The sequence below is a fragment of the Saccopteryx bilineata genome, chromosome 6 (genome assembly GCF_036850765.1).
Source record: "Saccopteryx bilineata isolate mSacBil1 chromosome 6, mSacBil1_pri_phased_curated, whole genome shotgun sequence".
Classification (NCBI taxonomy): domain Eukaryota; kingdom Metazoa; phylum Chordata; class Mammalia; order Chiroptera; family Emballonuridae; genus Saccopteryx; species Saccopteryx bilineata.
This window is the reverse complement of record NC_089495.1, coordinates 203,925,802-203,945,091: the sequence shown is the minus strand read 5'-3', so window position 1 is coordinate 203,945,091 and position 19,290 is coordinate 203,925,802. Positions and strand designations below refer to the sequence as shown.

General features: G+C 48.7%; 1 protein-coding gene and 1 long non-coding RNA gene across 2 annotated transcripts in view; both read right to left on the bottom strand.

Annotated features, from left to right (window-relative positions):
- LOC136308410 (BPI fold-containing family A member 3-like) overlaps positions 1–16,770 on the bottom strand; it is a 50,247-nt gene extending 33,477 nt beyond the window's left edge. Inside the window, 4 exon segments of the mRNA XM_066235749.1 lie at positions 9,335–9,414; positions 10,310–10,414; positions 13,047–13,148; positions 16,658–16,770. Of these exon segments, the coding sequence (XP_066091846.1) occupies positions 9,335–9,414; positions 10,310–10,414; positions 13,047–13,148; positions 16,658–16,770 (400 nt within the window).
- Positions 1–19,290, bottom strand: part of LOC136309011 (uncharacterized) — a 206,857-nt gene that overhangs the window by 73,124 nt on the left and 114,443 nt on the right. The gene's annotated exons all lie outside the window — the stretch shown is intronic.

The following is a 19,290-nucleotide window of genomic DNA, read 5'->3' as shown; positions in this document are numbered from 1 at the left end:
TGTAACAATCATAGAGGAGCACAGGCTAGAACTTTAACCCAAAGACAAACGGTCCTTAAAAAATGGGGTTAGGATGGGGGCGAAGTGGGGTCTCTTTCTGAATGGAATATTGGGTTTGACAAAGGCTGACGAAGGCGCCTCTTCTGAGTCCTGGGGTGGCCTGTGCTGGAGGAAGGGAATCAAGGGAAAGCTGGAGTTCTGGGAGACCCTGCAGTGTCTCAGGGGGATGTGGGTGGTGCTTGCAAAAATACAGATTCCTGGGCCACTCCTGAGCAATTGAGTCAGAATCTCTGGAGGTGGGACGGGAATAAACTTCTGGACAATTCTGCGGTACGTAGTGCACAAGGACCACTTATTTGCCACTAGAATGGTCATACCAGTTAACTCGTTAGAGTGCTCAGGGGGCAGTCTAAGTGCTTTGCTTGGAATCTCTTCTTTATTTTTTCTGTGACAGAGACACAGAGAAAGAGAGAGATACAGAGAGAGGGACAAATAGGGACAGACAGGTAGGAAGGGAGAGAGATGAGAAGCATCAATTCTTCGTTGCGACTCCTTAGTTCAGGTGTTGTGAATCTATGGCTCACAAGCCAGATGTGGCTCTTTTGATGGCTGCATCTGGCTCGCAGACAAATCTTTTTTTTTGCTTTTTTTTTTTTTTTTTTGCATTTTTCCGAAGCTGGAAACGGGGAGACAGTCAGACAGACTCCCGCATGCGCCCGACCGGGATCCACCCGGCACGCCCACCAGAGGGCAATACTCTGCTCCTCTGGGGTGTCGCTTTGTTGAATCCAAGCCATTCTAGCACCTGAGGCAGAGGCCACAGAGCCATCCTCAGTGCCTGGGCCATCTTTGCTCCAATGGAGCCTTGGCTGAGGGAGGGGAAGAGAGAGACAGAGAGGAAGGAGAGGGGGAGGGGTGGAGAAGTAGATGAGCACTTCTCCTGTGTGCCCTGGCCGGGAATCAAACCTGGGACTCTTGCATGCCAGGCCGACGCTCTACCACTGAGCCAACCGACCAGGGCCAAATCTTTAATAATACAGTGTGTCCGTAAAGTCATGGTGCCCTTTTGACCGGTCACAGGAAAGCAACAAAAGATGATAGAAATGTGAAATCTGCACCAAATAAAAAGAAAACCCTCCCAGTTTCTGTAGGATGATGTGGCAGCATATGTGCATGCACAGATGATGATGTAACACCGTGTATACAACAGAGCAGCCCACGGCCATGCCAGTCAAGATGTGGATGGTACAGAGGAAAGTTCAGTGTGTTCTGTGGCTTGCTAAATACGAATCCGTGACCAAAATGCAACATGAATATTGGCGAATTTATAACAAAGCGCCACCACATAGGAATAACATTTCTCGGTGGGATAAGCAGTTGAAGGAAACCGGCAGTTTGGTGGAGAAACCCTGTTCTGGTAGGCCATCAGTTAGTGATGAGTCTGTAGAGGCTATACAGGATAGCTACCTAAGGAGCCCTAAAAAATCTGGGCATGAGCCCACATTGAACTGCACTGAATAGGTATGAAACTAGGAGAGTTTTCCTTTTATTTGGTACAGATTTCACATTTCTATCATCTTTTATTGCTTTCCTGTGGCCTTTCAAAAGTGCACCATGACTTTACGGACACAGTGTAACGTTAAAAATATAAAATATTCTCATGTATTAAAATCTATTTCATTTCCTATTATTCATGTTCATGGTTGCATGTGACTGGAGCCAATCACAGCTGTCCTCTAGGACAAAAACAAATTTTTATTGGATAATGCATAACATACACGATTTGTTGAATGGCTCTCACAAAATTACATTTTAAAATATGTGGCGTTCATGGCTCTTTCAGCCAAAAAGGTTCCTGACCCCTGCCTTAGTTGTTCATTGATTTCTTTCTTATATGTGCATTGAATGGGGGGCTATAGCCATGTGAGTGATCTCTTGCTCAAGCCAGTGACTTTGGACTCAAGCCAGTGACCATGGGGTTATGTCTATGATCCCATGGTCAAGCCAGCAACCCCACACTCAAACTGGTGAGCATGTGCTCAAGCCAGTGACCTGAGGGTTTGAACCTGGGTCCTCTGTGTCCCAGTCTGATGCCTATCCACTGTGCCACCACCTGGTCAGGCTGAAATCTATTATCTAATCATCCACACAGCCAGAAATAGTGTGTAGATTCGCGAAAGAGCTAACCACCCTGATGCTGCACAACGATTAGAGACCCAATGATCTTAGTTGACTTCACTTATGCTCAGGGTGATTTATGCCTTAGTCGTCCCCTAAATAATTCTCTTATTTTCATTGGTCTCCAAGTGTAAATAGATTAAAAACCACTGTGTTAGATTGTCAGAATGAGTGGTGTGGAATTCAAAGGGCATTGTGTGTATGTAAATGAAAGCAATGTGTGAGTTTCCTTTACAAGGTCAAATACATGCAGGTCATCTACTCATACAAATTACTCATGACGTCAGGACCTGCTGAGGTCTAGTCCCCTGTGTACATTCCCAACAAGCAGGAGAGCTGTGGTGCATGCCCAGTGCTATGACCTGGTGGAGCAGGTTACACGTGACCTTGCTCCTTTGCTCTAGGAAAACTCCAGGCCAGAGTGTTCAGGCACTTCTAAGGCTAAGTTAACCCATGCACCCACTCCCTCTTTCAGTTTGGGTCATCCTTACCATTTGTGGCTTTTGTGCCACTGCCCACAGGGTGCTATGGAAGCAGGGCAGTCCACTGTGAAGAGATGCAAAAATTTTATTGTGGGAAGATGAAGTCAGCAGATGGGTTTACAGAAAAACACCCTCATACCCAGAAAAGAAGGGGAATTTTGGGATGGATCCAGGAGGCAGCAATTAACATGAAAATCTATGTAGCTGGTGGCTTGGAGTGTGGAGGGCATTTCAGAGAGGAGGCCGGCAAGCAGGACCTGTGTGAAATAATCAAGATACTCATCAACATTATACATCCTTTTAAAGGAGGTTATAAGGCAGAGCACAGCGCCTTTCCTCTGCCCAGTTCTGAATAGCACCGGTGCCGCTGTCCACTGTTCGTGGTGCTGAACCGTATTTCTTCCTGGACACCCCTCCACTCCCTATTCCTGGAGAACAATTCCTCACTGTTCCTTAGTTTCCTTCTCCTCCGCCAAGATGGACCTTGCCTCTTACCTTGGCCTACGTCGTGGCACAAGGCTGCAAAATGTTGCCAAATGCCCTGGTTCATCAAAAGACATTTTAATATTACATATTATTTTAATATGGGCAATCCATTCACAGTTATAAAACACTTTCTAGGCAGGATAAATATATCTGTGGAACTTCCATGATAGATTGCAGCCTACATGTATTGGGGGCATAATATAAAATGTTGAAGAGTGATTAAGAGTCTTTGTGGGAAATGCATTTAAGGCAGAGGACACCTCCTGTGCAAATATATAGAACTAGGAACCAGCCAAAATTAGCTGTTTTTTGCAACCAGCCATAGTTAGCTTTGCTAGAGTTGCTATGTCCAATATGGCCGCCACCAGCCACATGTGAATATTGAGCACCTAAATGCAGCTAGTCCACATGGAAATGTGCTGTAAGTACAAAATACACTCCAGATATCAAAGACTTGGTGCAAATATAGGATGTAAAAGGTTTCCTTAATAACTTTTATATTGATGATATGTTTACATGCTAATACTTTGGCTATATTGAGTAAGCAAAATATATCACTAAAATAAATAAATCTGCATTTTCTTTGTTAAAATTTCATTACTAAAAATCCCAAATTACATGTGTCTCATTATATTTTTATTGCATAGCATTAATTTAGAGTAATATATAACTAAACTAATTAATCCAATGACATAGTTGCAACTATGGTGTCAGCCGCTCAGTGTTTCATGTTCCCTGTCATGGACTGTACCTTCCTGGTGGCTCAGTCCATTATATCCACCCTGGTCCTCAGAAGTCACATGTACCGCCCACAGTAAGCTTATCCTTACTGCTAAGAGAAGCATGTCTCCATCCCCCATGGTGCCCGTGACCAATCACACAGAGCTTCTCCCCGTTGTCTAGAGCACCAGGTCCTTTCCTACTTCTGTATGTTCACACATGCTGTGTCCTCTGCCTTTAATGCATTTCCCCACAAAGAACTCTTAATTGTTCTTCAACATTCAGTTTAAATCCTTTCTCCTCTTGGAAGCCCTCCAGGACGTCTTCTGGCAGAGCTTCTGAGTCTTGCCTCTCTACGTCCATAGAACCTCAAACAGGACATTCTGCTGCACATAAAATAGCCCATTTATTTGCCTATCCCTTACTAGACTGGGCGCTCTTGAGGGCAGGGGGTCGGGTGTGGTTCATCTTTGTAATCCTGGCACCTGGGATATAACGGGAAATAGAATAAAGTCCTTGCCTTTGTGAAGTCTGCATTCTAGTTGGGGAAGGAGAAGAAATAACTAATAACATAGTAGGAGGTCAGATGCTAATGGATGTGTCATGAAGGAAAATGAAGCAGGGACCAGAGTGGCAGGTGTGCCCTTTTTCTGGAAAGACCTGAGGTGGGGTCACTCGAGTAGACTGAATTCAGTACAGAATACAGTTTCAAATCAATACGTGCTAAGTGAATAATCACATCTCCTTTTACAGAGACGCCCCTTTCCTTTCTTCACCAGATATCTTCCTTATGAAACTACTTTTTATAACGGAGCCCTTCCACCCTCCAGCCACAATGCTCTTCTTTCTTTGCACCCACAAGGAAAGCTCACTCCTGCCTCAGGGCTTTTGCACATGCTCGTTCTCCTGTCTGTGATATTCTTTTCCTGGGTCTTGGGATGTCTTCTACCTTATTATTCAGGACTCCACTACACATGCTCCTTTGCCTTTTTCCTCCGCCACCCCAGTCACGCTGTCTCTCACATCCTTCTATGTTGTTACCTTCATCATTCCATCACCTTATGGAATGGAGTGGACCCTGCATTTAACTCCTAGTTCACTGTGGGTATGCACAACGAGGATACGAGCTCCAGGGGAGCAGAGTCTTTGCGTTGCTCATGGTTGTATCCCTAGAGTCTAACACATTGTAGACACTTCGCTGGAATTTTATGAATGAAAGGAGGAATGAAACGTTTACAATGACTCTAATGCCCAAGATCACTGAAGGCATAAAAATATGTCTCTGGTCTCTCACCTGATTGGTACCAATGCGGCTCCTATGCTGTGAGGATATCTAGTTGGAGAACTGGTACGTGCCCGGCAAAAGATCTAGAACATAAGACAAACACCTTAGACCGTGGGGGCGAAGGAGGATTAGAGAGGCAAAGGAGTTTCCCCTGCTGGATCTGGGGACAGAGCGAGGTCAGAAAACTGGTCAGAGGCTTGGAGACCAGAAGTAGAAGTTTCTTTTCTGTCACCAGCTGACTTCAATTATTTCACTGACAGTTCTGAGCCTCAGCTTCCTCACCCATAAACCGGGAATGACTTCTCCCACCCCGAGCTAATCCCCTAAGAGCTTGTGCCATAAAACGAGACAGTGGAGGATGTTGGCCCTAAAGCAGCGAGATTCTCTGTTTACCAGGAGCCCTCTCCAGAGTCGCAGCCGTGATGCGCAGAGCGAGGGTGTTGGCCCTGCCACCCAGTCCCATGTGCTCGGACTGACGCTGTGCACCGAGCTTTGAGAGCTTCAACACGCATCCAGATGACCTGCCTCAAGTTTCCCAACCTGTAAGCAGGGAGCTCCCTGTCAATGGAGGTATGCCAGCCAAGGCCAGGAAATTGCCTGCTGGGAAAGTCATCTAAAGGAACGTCAGAAACTCTAGCATCCAGCCTGTGATTGGACTAGTGAAAAATTAATGAAATATGAGTCTTTTTTAACCGGCAATGTTATTGGTTCTCAGATTCCTGCTGGGGGCTGAGCTGTGGAGATTCCACCTTGCACGACTCGTTGGGGGTCTGGCAGACGTAGAAACTTTGGGTACTGGGCGGTAGAGACGGCTGAAGGAATCAGTGCTTTCCTGGGCTGACACCAGACCAATATTCTCCTCCTAACGCAGCATCGTACATTTTAAGAGGAGAGTCAAGGGCATCTTGGACAGCTTTTCTTCCACACACACACACCCCAGGGAAGCTTCTGTTTATATCTCAGCTTTTTAGGCTTTGAGGACCAGGAGAGAATGGAAACCTGCACGTACTTAGCTCGTGGTAGGGCTGCAGAGGGTTTAAGCCTGAGCAGGCACACAGCCCCCCCCCCCCAGAAATGGGAGCTGAGTTTGTTAGGATTGCGGCTGCTACAGACCCTACTTTCTCTGCAGGGCAGCAAGGAGTTTTCAAAGCGGGAGCAGTGTCAGGGTGAGGGAAGGGATGACGATGGATGGAGGGTAAAGGGGTGGGAAGAGTGTGAACTTTCTCCTACCCCTTCCCTCTGGCCTCACTTACTCAATATTTCATTAGTCAGGCGGGGTCTCATGTGCTGGAGCCACAGGTTAAGGAAGGAACATATCTGCAAGACAAGGAAATACACGAGTCAGGGAGAGGACTCCGCTCATGAAGCCTGCACGGGGTCATCTGGGCAGGTCCTTCTTCTAAGCCAGGCCATCCTAGGGAACAAACAGGAAAGAGGGGATTGGGGAGCAGACTGCCCTGGGGTCCCATGTCAGCTGGGCCATTTGGCATTTTTGTCACTTGAGTAAGCCTCTTACCCTCCCCCCAGAACTTCTTCTTAAATCTGGGGGAAACACTGGGAAATGGTGACAGAATTACTACCTAGAGTATGAGACTGTAGAAGGAGACAAGCAAATTCACGTAAGATGCTTAGCACCATGCCTGTGTGCTTTAGTGAATGTTAGCTGTTCATTTTATAATTGCTTATACTTATTTACAGCCAGGGAAATCAAGTCTTGGATGGGCTCCTTAGCTGACGTCCAGTCTCACAGAGGCTGATTCCTTCTTGGAAGATCTCCTTTCAGTTTAAGAAAATCCAACACAACAAGATCCGACTCCAGACTCAGAGACTGAAGTACATTGTCTGGGTTGGCATACTTACTCTTTCGGCCAAGCTCTTTTTGAAGAAGTGTCCCATGTGGCGCTCCACCTCTTTAGCAACAGATCTTGGTGCCGAGGGGTCTCTAAATTCAGAATGGATGAGGTTGTAGAATAGATTAATTTCACCCACGCTCTTCTTCCTTCACGTTGCCCCTTGTCTCAGTTGACCCCAAACAGCTTAGATTTTAGCCTTTATCCCTTGTTTGCACGGAGCTCTAACCCAGCCTCAGCCCTTTGCTCTCATCTACCTCTTAATAGCTCCTAAAATTGACCTTATAGTTCAAATCACCCGTGCCCTCATCACTGGCCCCCCTCCCCTCTCTGTGCTCTTTTGCTTGTCTTCTGCAATGATTTCTTCCACTTTGACCACCCTTCCAGGTCCAGACCGCTGGCTTTATCCAGGCTGCTCTACTCAGCTCTGACTTCCATCTTTTCTGCACACATTATTATTTCTCTGATGAGCTAATGCTCTGCTAGAACTTATCTCCCTAGCCCCACGGTCATGCCTTCATGGAAAGGGAGTATCATGTCCTTCTTCAGTTGGGGGACATAAGAAAGAAGCAGGAAGTAGCCGTGTAAAGTGGTCTTTGGGGTCCTGAAGTCTTCCCCAGTCCTTGATAGATCAGACTTAATCTAAGTTCCAGGCAAAGGGTTTGTGTCTTTATTGTATAAAAAGCTTGCACATAACTCAGTTGATCTACCTCCTCCAGCCTAAGCTCTCAGATTTCCCACAATGGAAGGACTCATGTTCTTCAACATATCAGAAGACATGAGAGCAATAGTCAACAGATTTTTCCCTGGAGAAGGTGACTGTGGGTCAAGGATGCCTTCTCTGGCCAGGTTCTTAGTGTGTCTGTACGAGACAGAAGGACATTACCAGACCAGGAAGAGCTCAGAAAGGATTCCACACATGCTCTTTCCTGAAACAGTGAGCAACAGGGAGTAGAGCAAACTGAAGAATTCATGAATAAGATAGACAGGGTATAAAATAGATTGGCAATGATGTTGGATTCAGTTAATTGTAGAGATTAGCCTAAATTAAAAAAAATCTTACAAAAGAAGAGTGTGTTCCCTGGCCAGTTGGCTCAGTGGTAGAGCATCGGCTTGGCGTACAGGAGTCCCAGGTTTGATTCCCGGCTAGGACACACAGGAGAAGCGCCCATCTGCTTCTCTACCCCTCCCCCTCTCCTTCCTCTCTGTCCCTCTCTTCCCCTCCTGTAGCCAAGGCTCCATTGGAGCGAAGATGGCCTGGGCAATGAGGATGGCTCTGTGGCCTCTGCCTCAGGTGCTAGAATGGCTCTGGATAAAACAGAGCCATGCCCCAGATGGGCAGAGCATCGCCCCCTGGTGGGCATGCTGGGTAGATCCCAGTCGGGTGCATGCAGGAGTTTGTCTGACTCTCTCCCCGTTTCCAGCTTCGGAAAAATGCAAAAAAAAAAACAAAAACAAAAACAAAAACAAAAACAAAAAAAAGAAAAAGAAGATTGTAAAAAGGATTTATAAATTTCAGAGAAAGCACTAACACTCTTGTTAATAAAAGGGCAAATTTTTGAAGATAGTTACTCTATAAAGATAACATCACAGACTAAAAAAAAAAATGACTGATGAGATGACATTTTTGCTTTATTGAAAGTTTAAAAAAATGAAAACAATGGCATCTTTGAAATTTCCTACACAAAATGTATGAAAACGGGAACAATTCGTACTGGTTGGGCATGTGAGGAAACTGACCGGTGCCTGCTAGAATCACGTCACTGAGTTCAGTTGCATTGGCGAGGTATCCGGTATGTGATTTGGAATGCTCAAAATTGTTATGTACCTTAACAGTTTAAAGTTGCAGAACTGGTAATACTTTTGAAATAATTTTAGAAACCTACAATAAGGAGATAATTTCTATTTTTGGAAAACCCTTCTATATCAAAAGATTTAGGATTGTTTATAAGAACAAAAAAATAAAAAATAAATAAAAATCAGAAATAACCTAGTATCAACCCATCATCAAGCGAGCCTGCTTTCTTTGCTCTCACAGCCATTCAGTGAACCTCTTTCCACGTCAGTGAGCTTATTATCTTTACAACAAGCAAATTATTTTTAAGAGAACATAGAGTTCTATTTCTAAGATGCACATCCCTGTATACACAAAAGGGTAATTTCGAAAAGTACTGCTCTGTGGGTGACATCACTGGGCAAAGCCTCACTGTGGGCTTTATCATAACCAGCTGGACCCAGAGAGAGAGGAAGGCAGAGAACTCACATATTTTCAGGTACGATCTCTAGGGACCCGGGTACGAGCCTACAATTTCTCAAGCTAAGTTGTGGTGTACCATCTTCTGAGGTCCCCAAGTGCAGGTCGACTTCTACTTTTGCCCGCACGAGAAATGTGAAGGGCCCAAACATCGGGATCCTGTGGGAGGGAAGAGTTAGAGCTCAGAACCTCGGAGGTCACAGCACCTCCAATTTCATCTAGAATAAAGGTTCCCTGTGTGTGCACAGGACCCTCCAAAGGACTCTGTTGAGATAATTTCCTTATTTTTCAAAAGAGGTTACTCAAGACTGGAGAATAAGAACGGATTTTTCTAAGTCATGCATCCAGCAAGCGGTTAAACCAGGGACATCAGCCTTCAGAGTATACGACTAATACCTACTACATCTGGCTCAGGGGACAGTTGATGTTCAGTATGGCAGCTTATCAAAAGTGACAGACTGTGACAATGGAAAGTACTGTTGCAGAGGTCCCCAACCCCATTGCCATGAGATTCAGGTTTGATGTGGAAATGAATGAATAGACCAGGGGTTGGTTTCGAGGGGAGAGGCAAGGCAGTGATAAACTGAAGGAAGTCTGTCTGTGCTCTCTGAATGTACATTCTGCAGACCAGACAAAACACGCCTGTGGGCAATCTCTCAGCATCTCTAAGCATTGGGGCCACGGAGCGTTGGGGTCTAGAGCAGATTCTGTGCTTAAGTCATATTCAATCAGAGCTGATGTCAAAATTCTCATTTTCGAACAAATGAAAGACAGGGCTTTCTGAGTGAAGCAGGGAAAGAAAACCTGTAGAACACCCCCTGTTCTTGCTAGAGGGGCCCCAGATTGGAAGCAGGCAAGCATCCTGCGGACTCCTGACTCTCCACACAGAGTCACGCCGTCACGCCGGCCTGGGGAGGGTAGGCGCTGCTCCAGCCACACAGCGAGTCTTGCTGAGATGGCCCCAGGCGCCTGTGAGTTATGGTTGCTTCCTGTACCCTGTGCACCTGTGCCAAAGTGGGTAGAGCTGTACATGACACTTGTAGCTGTTACTTACCTCACTGATAGGGTAAATTCTGGTCCTATCCTTAACTTGACGTCCTTGCTATCCTTGGAGTTCTCAAAGGTGAGGTCTACGATGCGTACATTTCTCGCCTGGAGCCTGAGTGAAGAGATAACAATACAAGGGAAGGTTGTGGCCCCAGAGGCTGGTGACCAGACGTTGTGCAAGGCAGGTGTCCTGCAAGGTAGAAGCTGAGTGTATGCAAGGACTGTTACTCCCTCAGTAGCCACGTGATTTATCGCACAGCTACTATGTGATAAGCACTGGGAACACAGCAAAAGGAAGCGCTTGTTTTAATGCACCTTAGAATGACCACGTCTAGCCCTTTGGCCAGTATCAAGCCTACTGGAATAATGAGTGAATAAATAATAAGTAAAAGACTTAAAGCCACAGACAGCACATGCTTGGGAATAGTGTATATGTGTAAAATGAGAAACCCAGTAAATTGATGCCTATGGGATGTAGGCTGGTAGGTCTGTGAAAAACTGGGTGATAAAGAGTGACATAGGGAAGAGTAGAATTTTAGACAGGGGAGTCAGGGAAGGCTTCTCATAGGCAGTGACTTTGGAAAGAGTCATGGAGCAAGTGAAGGTTCAAGTCATGAAGATGGCTAGGGAAAGATGGGTCCAAGGAGAAGACAGAGTAAGTGCAAAGGCCCTGGGGCTGAAACTTGGCTGGCATGTTTAAGGAACAGAACAGGCTAAGGGCGGCTGGTGGGCAGTTGGGTGGGGAGAATAGTAGGAGAACAGATGAAAGAGGTAGTTTGTTGAGCCAGATCTCATGGAGCCTTGTGGTCCAATTGTAAGGACCTTGGGCTTGGTTCTGAGAACCAATAGAATAGTTGGAAATTCAAAGAGGTACAAATCCCAGTGGAACAGAGTGGAGGAAGAATGGGTTTAAAGGGGAACAGGGGGCTCTGGGGCACTCAGTGAAGGGGTGGTGTGGCTCTGACCAGAGACGGTGGAGAAAGCTGTCTGAGGCCTGGGTGTGTTTTGAAGGTGGACAGACAAGGTTTATCGGACGCGTGAATGTTGGTGTGAGAGGAAGAGGGGAGCCACGGTCCACATCAAGGTGTAGGGTGGCAGCAAATGGATGTCATTAGCTAAGCCGATCCGGGTTGGGGAAGGACGAGGTGGCGGTCGGGGTAAAGGTGGGAGTCAGCACTTGAGTCTTGGATTCCGTGTTCTGGTGTTCAGAGAGCACACATTATAATCACCACATTAGCTCTGTTGAGGTTGCTGTTCTTGTTACAGCTGATTGGGGGCGTACTGAGCGCAGGGAGCTATGTCAACACTTTACACGTGTTATTTCATTTATTCCTCACAGCAGTCCTCTGGGATTCCTCCCTTTAACAGAGGGAGGGGAAGAGACCAGAGGGCCTGGCCCAGCTGACAGGCAGCCCCCTTTCCCCAACAAAGAGCCTGAGCCCCTGCCTGTCTTCCCTGCCTGCTCAGCCGCTGCCTCCGCCCCCAATGGGAATTTCTCCCGACCAGTGGCTGTCCGGCCATCCGAGCTGGAGGGACTGTTAGGGAAGGGCCTCTGCAGTGTCAGGAAATGTTGGGGGAGCTCTAACACCCCCACAGATCCAGGACCGGCTGGGCCTGGGGCAGAGTGATCAGAGAGCGCTCACGCATATCGTCTGTTTCCGTTGGTGAAACTCGAACCAAACTTCATGGATTTTATTTTGTTGCTGAGGAAGTCCTTCAATGATCCTCCTAGGTTAGAGGTCTCCGGGCTGGAAGGAACGTCCGCGCCTGCGGGTCCTTAGGTTAAAGTTGAGAAAGAAACATGGGCTTCAAAACCTAGTTTGACGGTCAGATGCCCCAAATTCCCAGACACGACCTTGACCTCTGAACACGTCCCACACGTGGCGCGTTTACTTCTCATTCATCAGGTCTGCCTGGCCTGCGTGGGCGCCCCAGGTTCTAGACACAGTCGTTTAGCAGACATTTATGGGGGTCTCCTATGTGCAGGAGCCATGCCAAGGGGGCGGGGCTGCGTGGGTGGAAACCGGAGGACCCTCCGCTCTCACGGAGCCGACAGGCTGGTGGTTGGTGAGGAGGCTGGAGCCCTAGGGGTGAAGATGGGGTGTGGGCGTGATGGGGTGTCACCTGGAGAGTCTCTGGGCAGAGGCTGTTTGCCAAGGGGCCTGGAAAGAAGTGTCAATGTTCTAAGCCCTGCGGCTATAGGGGTGCATTCCGAGGGGCGCGCTCTGGGAGGAGGGAAGAGCACGGGCAGGCTGAGCACCCAGAGGGCGGGCGGAGGGCACTAGTTCAGGCCGAGGAAGGTCTTTCTGCAAAATTGACGTCTTAGCCGAGACCTGAGGAAGGGAGGGCGCCCTGTGGATCGTTAGGGGAAGGCTGTTTTAAGCAGAGGGAACAGCGCCTGCAAAGGTTCTTCAGTGTGTTTCATGTGCTTCAGAGGCCGCGGTGGCCGGAGGGGAGTGAGTGTGGGGGAAGCGGGCATGGCCGGTCCAGGTAGGGCTGGGATCTTGGATGGTGGATCATAGCAGATGGAGCAGGGCACAGAGACAGGAAAGAGGGGGATCTTGGGAAGAGATTTAATACAGTTATGTAGTGACAATCAGAATAGCTAACAATTATTGGTGTTAACTGTGTGCTGGGCACAACGCTAGTCAAAACTTAACCAGCATTGGCTCATGGCTTAGATTTCTAGGAGAGACCTATGGGTCTGACGAGGCCAGGCATGACTCAAGAGAAGACTGTCTCACCTTCGGAGACCTCGGGCAAGGACTGCTGAGCAGTGGATGGAGCAAGCAGCCCGCAGAGGAGCAGGAAGAGGCCGGAGATCCTCAGCATCTTGGGTCAGGCACCTGTGGGAGGGCAGAGCAGAGAGCGTAGGTTGTGGGGGTCATCCTCTGAGAGGGTGTCCCCAGAGCATAAATCTAGGGTGGCCAGAAAACTCATGTAAGCCTGTTCTTTGGAACAAGAAAACATCATTCAGAACCTCTACAATTTCTCATCATGATGTCCAGCATCCAATAAAAGAATAACAAGGCATGCTAACATAAAAGGGCAAATGGAGTGAAATCTAAGAAATATTTTTAATTATGCAGTCTAACAGACCCACAGGGAATTCAAATATTCCAGCACTGAGCAGACAACAGGGCAGGCAGCCCACCAAGGATGAGACGAGGACCTGATACCTTCAGCACTTGGGATGTGCCCTGGGGGCCCCAGGTAAGTCGAGTCAGTGTCAGGGTCAGTCTGAGATTCTCTGTGGAGCTGAAGGGTTTGGGGGTGGGGGAAAACCAGGGACTCCTCTGTACGTATTCCTAACCATCCCAATTCCACTTCCGTTTACAGATGGGAAACTGAGGCTCAGAGCAGGGTTATGCTTTCCCTGAGACCACCCATATTTAGTGGCGAGCACCCAGCATTCCTGCCTTTAAGTTGTGTGTACTTTACCTTGTACTTTAATAAATAAAGTTACTGTGTGGATTCAACAAGCATTTTGAAAAATTGCTTAACCCAGGGCCACTAAATGGAAGCTCATTTTGGACTTACTAGTCAGTGGTTCTCTTCATCCCTCCCTGGTTCTGACAGAGCCTTTAGGAAAACACACACACTAACAGAGCCGAGGAAGGACAGGGTGGCCAAGGGGCATTTTTAGAAGCCTAGAGAGAGGGGTCTACACTAAATCTTTCCAACAGCCCTGATCTATGAGACATGTATCTACATTTATTTTAAAGAGCAGAAAATAGAAGCGTGGAGAGCTGAGGGCACCTGCCCACCCTTCCCTCTCCCTTTAAAGAACTCTTTCATTTTTGAGCGCAAAAACAGGCCGAACAAAAGGCTTCTCGGCCCTGGCCGGTTGGCTCAGGGGTGGATCGTTGGCCTGGCGTGCGGGGGACCCGGGTTTGATTCCTGGCCAGGGCGCATGGGAGGGGCGCCCATTTGCTTCTCCACCCCCCCTTCCTCTCTGTCTCTCTCTTCCCCTCCCGCAGCCGGGGCTCCATTGGAGCGAGGACGGCCCGGGTGCTGGGGATGGCTCCTTGGCCTCTGCCTCAGGCGCTGGAGTGGCTCTGGTTGTGGCAGAGCGACGCCCCGAGGGGCAGAGTATCGCCCCCTGGTGGGCAGAGCGTCGCCCCTGGTGGGCGTGCCGGGTAGATCCCGGTTGGACGGATGCGGGAGTCTGTCTGGCTGTCTCTCCCCATTTCCAGCTTCAAAAAGGGAAAGAAAAAAAAAAAAGGCTTCTCTCCCCAACCTTCTTAGGCTGGGTTTTCATAAAGAGTTATTTAAAGTGGGCTTACCCAGCTTTTGTTTTCTTCTCCTGCTATTTTTTAATCGGATGCCAGATACAATGGCTGTGTCTCAGCAGCTATTTTATCAGCATGAGCATGAAAGCAACAACCCAGGGGTAGCAGAGGAGAAAGCTGGCGGACGCCCTATGCCAGTGTATCCTTCTCCCTCCGGACATCTAGTCAGCACTGAAACTGCTGTTTCTCGTGGTTTTTTTTTTTTTTTTTTTTTTTTTTTACTTTTCTGAAGCTGGAAACAGGGAGAGACAGTCAGACAGACTCCCGCATGCGCCCGACCGGGATCCACCCTGCACGCCCACCAGGGGGCGACACTCTGCCCACCAGGGGGCGATGCTCTGCCCCTCCGGGGCGTCGCTCTGTTGCGAACAGAGCCACTCTAGCGCCTGGGGCAGAGGCCAAGGAGCCATCCCCAGCACCCCGGCCATCTTTGCTCCAATGGAGCCTTGGCTGCGGGAGGGGAAGAGAGAGAGACAGAGAGGAAGGCGCGGCGGAGGGGTGGAGAAGCAGATGGGCGCTTCTCTTGTGTACCCTGGCCGGGAATCGAACCCGGGACTTCTGCACGCCAGGCTGATGCTCTACCACTGAGCAAACCGGCCAGGGCCTGTTTCTTGTGTTTTGTGCTAGAGCCATCACCAATTTGTCACTGGGCAATACTCACGAAGAGCTTCAGTCTGGCTTGGTGTCTGATAAAAAGGCAGGTTCAAGAGAGTCGTTGCGTTGCGCTCACCTGGATTTCTGCAGGGGACAGTGGAGGAGCTCTGGGTCTCCGTCAGTTGATTCGTGCTGGGTTCTGCAGTGGGGCTGACTTCATATATAGCGAGTGACCCCATAGCCGGGGAGACGTGGTGCTGAATGATTGACAGCTGGGAAACTGATGAGAAACTGTTCATCTTACCGTGTCCATCCCACAAATTCCAAAGCAAACATTCCCTACAGGAGGCCCCAAGGATCAGGAGGTAAGGACTCACTCTAGCCGGATGTGTCAATAATGTATTTTATACTGTACATCACGATGTCACCAGATGCAGAGGTGCAGAGAACGTGGAGGACATTGAAAATGTGGGGAGATGGTTCTTGTCTCTCATTTGCTCTCTGTCCTGCTTTGAGATGGTCTCCTCGTCTGTGCCATGATGGAGGGAGGTCTGGGGACAGGAGTGACTGAAAAGCCACTCTGTCTGCTGAGCGTGGAGGTCAGGGAGGTGGTGCCCCGGACTCGGTTCAAGAATCCTTGAGTTCTCAGGGGGCTGTGCCCAGTCTCACTGTTTGATACTAGACAGCTCCTATGTCCTTTCTGAGCCTCGGTTTCCCCATATGTAATAATAGTGGTGGTCGTTATTATCGACAGGTCATTTCCACAAATGTTTGTGCAACCTTCCTAGCATCCCTAGGATATCAACACTATTATTAGTCCCATTTTACAGACGAGAAAGCTGTTACTCAACTCCTTGGGTCTCAAGCAGGACCATGGGGGCTACCGCAGCCCATCTGCTCGGACCCACCCAGACCCCCCAGGTAAACTTCCTTCCCCGGGGTGTGGGCCTCTCTCCGGGGCTCTGGAAGGGGACACGGGCACAGATGCCCTCTGTTCTCGAATCCTGCGTTATCAACTGTGCCATCTGTTGTCCTATGACAAGTTTTGCCTGGGAGTAGCCAGAGCGCAGGACACCTTCCCGAACCCACCAAAACCGTGTTCTCCTCAGCTTCTCTTGGACTCTTACATCCCACCAACCCAACGTGGGGAATTTTCTAGTCTCAGGGCAGGAAACTTTGCTTTAATACATTGTATATGTGATACTCTTGACATATCCTGCCTATGCCAGGGTTTTGAAAAAAAACAAAACAAAACAAATCCCAATCTTAAAAAACAAACAAACCCACAGCAAAATTGGCTTTTTGTCCTCTGGTGTGTAGTTTTAATTTTAATGCACGTGTGGTTTTATCCCCACCATCATAGTCGGGATGTAGAGTAGTTCCATCACCCCAAACACCCTCACACTGTCCTACAGAGTCTCCCCTCCCCCCCTTCCTGGTGAGCAGTGGTCTGTTCTGTCCCTACTGACTCGTCAAAGGTCCAGGCACCTTCCCTCCGCTCCTGCTGAAGCTGCCCCTTTATGAAGCCACGGGCGCTGCCTGTTCCATTGCTACAGGCAGGGCGAAGGCCGTGGAAGGACATGCTGTGGACATTTGAGACAAGTGTTCCCCACATTGGTAACGTCTGTGCCTCCCCAACGAGTTTCTCAGAAATGTAGGTGGTGCCCTTTTCTCCTGACCTGACTACGGCTGAGAACCTTTATCGATGGTGTTTGTGGCTCAAGAGATCCCGGTTTGAAGGGCAAAGTTAGTTTTTTCCAAGGCTTTGACCTGCCCGAGGTCTGTTCTCCAGAACCTGGAGTGGGACGCTGGTTCTGTTCCTCAGAGCGAGGTCAGGGCCGGGGCCGAGTGAGAGGGGCTCTTCAGTGGTTTTGTTGAGGGACAGAGGGCAAAAGTGTTCACTGGGAGCTGGAGAGTCGTTGCGAAAATCCGACTCGGATGCAAAAAGGTATTTTTGCCTAAGGCAAATTCTACTTCCCTTGGAGAGTAACCTTCCCTCCTACCTTTACAGCTGACAATAATAAAGGCTTTTTGTGGGACACAAGCGCTTTATGCCATTTCTAATAACCGTGTGGGACACGGAGGACAGTCAGCTGTCCAGGGCCACCTCTGCTAGTAAGAAGTGAATTCAGGCGGTTGCCCGAAGCTCTTTGGCTTTCGTGCTAGTAACCAGGTTCATTTTGGGACAAGATGCTTTTCCATTTTTTGCCTCAGTTTTCTCCCCGGGCTATGGAGAGGGTTCAACGGGAAACAAATGTCGCACGCAGCCCAGTGCCTGGAACCGTGTCAGAACTCTGCAACGGAAGGGCGTGCTGTTACAGGGTGAAGAAAGGCGGGGCCTGGAGAAACATCTGGGGCTGAATTTCTGCTTATATCACTTCTTACCCCGGACCCCAGTCCCATAACAGAGGTCCATAGCACAGTGAGCTTTTCCAGGAGAAAACACAATGAGTCGACGACTTCGTGAACACGAAGCAGGAAACCCGAGGAGCCACCCCCAGAGCCACCCCCTGACCCCCAGAGGGGTCAGGAAGAAGGCAGACAAAAGCTGCCTTCACCAAGAGACCAGGTGACCTCGCTGGAGGATGGGGCCCAGCCTTCCCATGTTTGCTCTTTGAATCATGAGCAGGAAGCACCCCACAACCTCAGGACTGTCAAGGGGAATCATCCGTGTAAACATGGGCGTGTAGGGTTGCAAATCCCCGCTGAAGCATTTCGGATTAGGGAGTCTGAATTGCAAGAGGGAGACATGAGTCTGTCTTGCCCTGTTCTCATCTCTGAGATGTTGACCCTTTCTTATTTGAGCTTCTCAATCCAGCTGAATGCGTATCTCATCATTTTCCCCAGTGTGAGTGCATGTGTGTGTGTGTGTGTGTGTGTGTGTGTTGTGGGGGAGAGACTCTGGAGGGGAATTCACAGAGGTGAAGAGTGTGGGCTCCAGTTCGGGCTGCCTGAGTGCCTTGGTGACCTCGGGCAGGCGGCTCTCTCTTAGCCTCGTGTCCTTATGGGTAAAATAAGGTCGTCCCTCATGGGTTGCTGTGAGGGTCTGATGAAGGCTGAACGTCAGCTGCTTCTGACACCGAGCTTGGCACATGCCACGGGCTTCGTAAGCATGTGCTTCTCTTGGTGATATGTGTGTAACTGCCCCATGATTTCTCGGCACGCTTTCCCTACCCTCAGGGGAGAGAGGCTGAGAATTCATATTTAAGAATTGAATAGTCATTAACCAAATGATTAACGAGTTAAATGATGTCTAATAACGTACCGCATGGACTTGGCATAGGCTAAACATGTTGCAAGTGGCTTTTCATGTACGCTGACAAACATCTTGCATGGTAAATATGTTTATTTAGAAACAATTTTTGTTAAAGGATAATCTATAAAAGGAAATGCACCTAACTGAAGAGCTCAGGAATTGTCACAAACGGAACACCCTCCCCACAATCAGCACCCTGGTCCAGAAACAACAGAATATTACCTCTCAAGCCCTTCCCATTCACTGACCCCCTCCCCAGCCATAACCAGTTTCTTGACCTAACAGCATAGATTCGTTTTGCTGTTTTGAGCGTCATGTGAGTGGGGGCTGCGACACCAGGTGCTCTGTGTCTGGCGTCATGAGGTGTGTGAGATGATCTCTGCGACTGTGTAGCTGTAGGTCGTATTCATCACTGTGGAGATTCTGCTGGGGGACTATCCCCCAAGATCTCTGTTTATGCATTCTTCTGATGAGCCTTTAGGGAGCTTTTTGGGGCCATATGACCCCTGTTGCTATGAGCAATCCTGTAGATGTCTCGTGCTGACCACGCGCACGTGTTTCTGTTGCACACAAACCTTAGAGAGGCGTTGTGTCACATGTTGAACTTCAGGAGATGCAGCTGCCGCCCAGTGTTATAAGGGCTGTGGCACAACTCCCCTCCACCAGCAGCGTGAAGGCTCCTGATGCTCCACACCCTGTAAGCTTTTCCAGTCCCATTTCGCAAGTGAGGAAGACCAAGAGGTCAAGTGACTTGTCCCAAACCCAGGTAGTGAATCCTAAGACCAGAAGTCCTTCGCTCATTTAACCTCAGCAACCCGCTGAGCTTGCGCTCCGTGCCCGCCCTCT